Below are 6,477 nucleotides of genomic sequence, written 5' to 3' on the forward strand. Positions count from 1 at the left end.
TGTGTTTCCCTCAAGCTTTTTTGCTGATGAACACTGATGGCTGTGGATTGTACTGCAACCCCAGCTGGAGGTTTTTAGCTTTCTCTGCTCTTTTCTGTTTTTCCTTGACACAGCATAGTAGGATAGTTTACTGGACTGTCTGTGCAGTAGGTTTGGGGGGTACATGATAGTCCACTTAATAAGGTTCAGTAGAATGATACATCCTGCAATGCCATGAATTCCTTCTTTTTAAAATTTTTACATTTTTTTTAGTTAACCAGTAGGGTTGAGGTTAGAGCCAGAGAGAGTACTGAAGTTATTTTTCATGTTCATGTAGCATATAGCTCGTGTAGGCCATGTATGGAACCTGGCACAGTAGGTGCCTGAGCTGCAGTAACCTGTGAGCACTTAAACAAAATTAATTCAGAGCACTGATTTACAAGAATTGTGTTTCTATATTGTTGTCAAACTCATCAACTTGATGTCTTCTAGGTGCGTAATCTCACTTACATGGTGACCCGGAGGGAAAAAATCAAGAGATCTGTTTGCAAAGTTCAAGAACAGATATTTAATATCTACGCAAAGCAGTTGGAACAAGAAAGAGTTTCAGGTATGCTTCAGTGTTACATTTTTCACATAATGCCACAGGCACAAACATTGACAGATTTAGTTACAGGCTACTGACTAATTTTGAAGGACAAACAGGACCTTGTTTGTTCTCATTAATATCTTGTGTAGCCCACCATATATCAGCAGATTGGAAAAAGAGAATCTGTGTAGCTCTAATGGTGGGCATATTGCTGTAGAAACTGTAAGTCGTGTTGTTATCCATGGGGCACTGAGTGGCTTGCTGCTTCAGACCCTTTCTGGTGTGATTCTTCAATGACTCCTTATGACAGAGAGACCATAACTTGCATTCAAGTGCCATATGGTACCTTGCCAGTCTGTGGTTTATTAGTGCTGCTGCATTAGTGTTTAGTATGTGCTTCTTAGCATAACAGAGGGCAGTCTAAATAAGTGAATTATGAAAAGGCAGCACTGTCATTTTGACACTACGTGGGGGTTTTTTCTGTGTCACTGACAGTAGTGATTTCTCAGAAGGATGATGACTTACTAACAAGCTACTGCATTAACTAAGACCATCCTTAAAGTATTCAGTATCTAATAAACCATATTTTAGCTTGCTCATTCTTTTTTCCCCTTTTTTTCTGTGTCTTGGGAGATATAACAGTGCCAGGATTTATATTTGCTACAGGTGTAAGCAGGTGAAGCACAGCTATGGGCAAGTAAACTACACATAGTAGTATGTTGTGAAAACATGACGTAGCCATATAATCATGACATAAAGGTGGTGGACAGGCAACCAGATACCTGTTGATGCTGAAGAACATGTCCAGCATGAGAAAGAGACTTAAAATAGGTACATTGAAAAGTGATCTTAACACAGAGAGGGAATTGCTTGGCCTTAACTTAATTTGTTTACATTTAGGTGTGCCTTCCTCATTCTCCTCAATGGAAAATGTGGTGTTGTTCAATAGTCCATCTTTGGGCCCCAACGCCCCTAAGATAGAGGATCTGAAATGGCACTCAGCATTCTTCAGGAAGCAAATGGGCACATCTCTATCCCACTCCTTGAAAAAGCCACATAAGAGAGACAGAGTAAGAAACGGCTCTGGGAATGACAGCAAACCCATGTTGAGGCAGCCCAGCCAAAGGGAAGGTGGTGCAGCTCCAGGTAACTTCTTAAACTTCGACAAGACCTTTGCAGAAACAAGGATTGTATCAGCACAGCAGAAAAATGGCATAGTTATACCAGACCACAGAAAAAGAAGAGATGATCGTCCACAGTGTGAGGTGATCAAGGGAGAACTAAAGGAAAAGATGTCTAAACACAACCCCAAACCACTGAGACCCACAGAACTCTCTCAGAGGCAATCAGAAAATAGAAGGTCTGTGAACCACTCCAGTGGTAGGTCAGTGCCTGGCACGCGGAGGGATATAGTGCCTAAATGCAACGGGAGTCTTGTCAAAGTAAACTCTAATCAGACAGTAGTTAAAGTGCCTACGACACCCACGAGCCCAGTGAAAAACTGGGGCGGATTCCGAATTCCAAAGAAGGGGGAGAGGCAACAGCAGGGCGAGAGCCTGGAGGAGACCTGCCGCCAGAACTCCAGCTACTCCTACCTGGGCATGGGCAGAGTTTCACCCAAGGATAGGGCAAAAAGCAAGCTAAAGCCTGACAGTGAGAATGATGGGTACATCCCTGATGCTGAAATGAGTGACTCGGAGACTGAAGTGGCTGAAAAAAAGTGCAGGCAGCAGAGGCTTAGTCCAAACAGCACTATCAGCAGAAGGACGGACATTATTAGGAGGAGCATCTTGGCATCCTGACTGGACACAAGGACATGGTGTCAACACTGTGGTCAGTTGAGTCACTGCCTACAAGCCAACTCCACATTATTTATTGGTGTGAGAGAGAAGAGTTCTTAGACATGGCTACAGACTGACAAATTGATAACCCATTATTCCCAAGATGTATAAATATGTTTACATGCACTTAAAGCTGTTGGGGTTTTTTCGCCACCCTATCCCCCAATTCTGTGAGAAGTTTGACTTTCATTTGTTTGCAACTTGCCTGGGTAAGCAGAGAAATTACATCACTACTAAGGTAGGATTTGTGAGGAACACTAAATAACTCACAAAAACCTTTTAGAAGGGGCTGGGGTGGGTGGGGGGATGGATGCTGCATTTGTCCCTTTTCTCTAAAAAGCACTGACAAAATTTTACTCTTACCCTACCTTCTGGAAAAGCACAAGCTCTTAATTTAACTAGTGTGTACTGAATTGAAGATGGTTGTTGAACCATACTGCACTGCTAAACCCCATTACAAATTATCACTTTCTTTGCATGGTGGCAGGTCTTTCTCCTCTCTTTGCAGAATGTCTTCTGTTGCGTTCAGTGTGAGAGTAGATGGCAGCTCAGAACCATCCATAAGCTCCAGAGTTTACATGTAAATACACCTGCGAGATGACCAGATTTAACCATGACGTTATACTGGAGAAGGAGGATGGAGCAGGTCAGGGCTGCAGCTGGTTTACAGTACAACAGCTTGAAAAGTCTCAGAGGGAACTCCCAAATGACTCAGTTCTGAGAAAGGCAGCCCATGGAATAACTCTCACCACTTAGTCAGTCACCTGCCTCTGGGAGCATGATGACAATTCAAGAAAAAAGTTTCTAAGGCACTAGGCAGTAGGATGTCCCAAAGCCCAGCACGTATGCACTAATGGTATGTATTGGGAAAGCCAGGCTTGTGACACTGAAGGGTTGCTTTAAAATGAATATATATTTTTAAATTGAGTAACATGGAAAGGCAATAAATTGTGATTAGCTCTTTACAGTCAAATGAAGAAAAAATATTTAATTCTATCCTGGACTAGATTTGATGGAAGAGGGAACTCATATTCTGATTGTGTACTTTTTTTTTTTAGTAATTGCGAATTGCAATAACTAATAAGCTATTAGCAATAATATTAACAGATTATTAGGATGCTGTTTTGTATCAAGTAGAGTGCACACATAACAGTGGAATGTTATGAGCCTCTAAATTTTGGAATTCTGCATAGATATAAGTCAGGTATGTAGTGGTGATGAAGTTTAAGCAGCAGTGTGTTACAGAAAGGCAGAAAGAACTCCCTCTCCCTCCCTTTTCTGTTTCTAGCCTGCTGTTGCCACATCCATTCACTTTTTAATGTTACACTCTTGCCTCTGGAGCACAGAACATAGAAAACACAGTAGCACTCTGCCATAAATGAGTCTTCTAGAGGATTCAATTAAAAAAAAAAAAAAGAAAAAGAAAAAAAAAGGCTTATTAATACCCTATCTTGCTATGCAAGTTATCACTTAATTAAATCTTGCAGAGTGCATCTCTATCATTTGTTTTAAAACTCAGAAGTCTTATTCTATTGAGGAAGGGGAATTTTGTGTAAGATAGTGTACTTTTAAAACATTGCTGGTCCCAAGAAGTAAGAGTAAACTTCACAACTTAAGAGAAGTGAAAGTCAGACAGGGCACTGGTGAATCTGACGTTATGTGTAGTCAGCCTTGGGCTGTATTTAAAAGAAAAGTACTTATTTGATCAAACAAACACAGATAAAGTCAAATGCAGGTGAGTTCTACTGGACATACTACAGTGTTTTTTTTCTGTAAGAAAGAAGCTCATGACCATATAGGGAATTGTTTGTCAAGCCATAGATGGAACAATCTAAATTTTTATTCTAAGTAAACATTTAACCTCACACCAGTTTGAAAGAGGTACCTTGTTAATTTGCACTATTATGAATGCTAACATTGTGCAGAATTAATGCCTTATCTGTTTTGCTCCCCGATGTTTAGGTTAATAAGCTTTCTAATGTTTCAACTTAAGCTGAACCAAAACCAAAAAAGCTCTAAGAAGACTGCAGTATGACCAGCCCTGTAGGTTAGTTTTATCTCCCAAGCTTTGTGCTCAGCAGAAGAGGTGTTGTAAGTACAGCAGTGACAATACAAACCCACCCCTGTACTTTCTTGGGATAGAACCATTTGCTGAATTTCTGTTTCTAAGCACTATCTTTCCTTGTGCAGACTGACCAAGAGATCTTTGATTATGATTGGTGTGTTCTGTTAAACTGTAGGCTAGTTGAATTTCTGTAAAGTTGCCTGGAATGCCATTTGTTAGGTTATAAACTCACACAAATCTAAATGAAGGGTTATACGTGTTGTGTACAAATCTTAATTTCAGAAATTTGAGAAAATTGTCATTACATTTGTAAAACCTTGTACAGAAGATTTTTCACTATGTGCCTAGCTTTGGTGTCCATTCAGCTGAAATTAATTAAAAAAGATGCATGAAGAGAAACAGATAGAACTAAAAAGTATATGTAGAGATGACTATTTTATATTACATGGCCCAATCCTGTATTTATTTTCTCCCTTTTTTGAAGTATTTATAAAGACCTAGTTGAAGACAGCTGTATTTTTTGTTAAAATATTCAGTAGAATTGTGCCTTTTTGTCTGTATGTGAATAAATGCTGTACATTTTTGCAGTATCCTTGCCAGCAGTGTTTCAGAATTTGCAGTAGTTGTTTGGGTTTTTATAAACACTTCAGTGCAGAGTGCACAGGGGTGTAGGGCTGATGGCTGGACTCCATGATCTTGGAGGTCTTTTCCAACCATGATGATTCGATGATTCTATGATTCTGAAAATCTAAACAACTTTCATGGTTAAAATAAGCATTTAATTTGGATTTTTACAGGTATAAAAATGTACACTGCAGTTGCAAGATCATGTGGTGTTTTTTGTTTGGTTTTTGGCTTTGTTTTCTTTTTTTCAGGAATAGGGTAGAGTCTTGCTACTCAGAGCTGCGCCTATCCCATCAACAGAAATTTCTGTGCTTTTTTTCCTTGAGGTCCTCAAAGAGATGTTGCTTACCTCAGATAGTTTACCTTTGTTGATACATAATGTCCTTCTAAAGTCCATAATCTTCATACATGTTCCACTGGAAGAGGAACATGAGGTTTCTTACCTGTAGATCTTCAAGTACCCTGAATGTACATTCATGCCCTGAACTGCCTCTAGTCAAGCAATGCTGACAGAGACCATTTGCTGCTAAAGCAGGATCTCTAGAAGACAAGGGCTGAAGGGCACAGTAGGTCCTTTCCCCTTCCTCTAAATTTAAGATGTAGAAACATGGCATGGACTTGAAGCAAAGCAAGAAAAGGGCAAGGTTGTGAAGGCAGGTGTCTGGCAATACACCTGGAAAAACAGCTATGGGTAAATAATTTCTCTCAGAACTGAGTTTATCACATGCTATCATGTTGTGGACAGCTGCAAGTGGCACTCCTCAAAAATTTATTTCAAAGAATAAAGATGAAAGGCTGACCTTCCTAAAAGTTACTAGTACAAGCTCTTCAAGGCATGAATAAAAGTCTGAAAGAGATTGTGGCTGTTTTATACATCTTGCTGACAGCAGCCTTTCTGAAAGACCCTGCACGGCTGGGGTTGCCTGAGTAAGACTGGGCCAGAGCTGAGGGCAGCTTGCTAACTACTTAAAAAGAATATGAAAAAGCTTCTTCTATGCAGTGATAGATCTTTCAAAATCTGGCCAATGTCAGAAGGTATTGGACTCTTGGGAAGACCCAAAATGAAACTCACACTACTTTAATAGTCAGTTTCTCTCACTTGTTGAATGGAAGTAACTATTCACCTAGAAACTTTTCCTAAATAAACATTGCAAATACCAAAGTTATACTCAATGGGAAGCATTAATATCACACTAGGGAATCTTTAAAACACTCAAAAGTTGGTGTTGGGGTGGGAAAGGAAGGTAGGGAAATGAAAACTTTTCAGTGGAAGAGTGACAAGAAATACACACATAGCAGCAAGTGAAAAACAATGAAGGCAGATGGGTGAAGAACCTGCTGCTCCATTCCATGAAACAGTCTAGTCTCAAGAGGGAAAG

The 6,477-nt window shown here is 39.9% G+C and overlaps 1 protein-coding gene across 1 annotated transcript in view; it reads left to right on the forward strand.

Moving 5' to 3' along the window:
* The window catches only part of JADE1 (jade family PHD finger 1), a 40,089-nt gene extending 37,719 nt beyond the window's left edge, over window positions 1–2,370 (forward strand). The window contains exons 12-13 of the mRNA XM_010008982.1: window positions 472–589; window positions 1,469–2,370. Coding sequence (XP_010007284.1) covers window positions 472–589; window positions 1,469–2,370 — 1,020 coding nt within the window. The remainder of the gene's footprint in view (window positions 1–471; window positions 590–1,468) is intronic.
* The last annotated feature ends 4,107 nt before the right edge of the window (window positions 2,371–6,477 follow it).

This window comes from Chaetura pelagica, unplaced genomic scaffold, assembly GCF_000747805.2.
Source record: "Chaetura pelagica isolate M959 unplaced genomic scaffold, ChaPel_1.0 scaffold221, whole genome shotgun sequence".
Lineage (NCBI taxonomy): Eukaryota > Metazoa > Chordata > Aves > Apodiformes > Apodidae > Chaetura > Chaetura pelagica.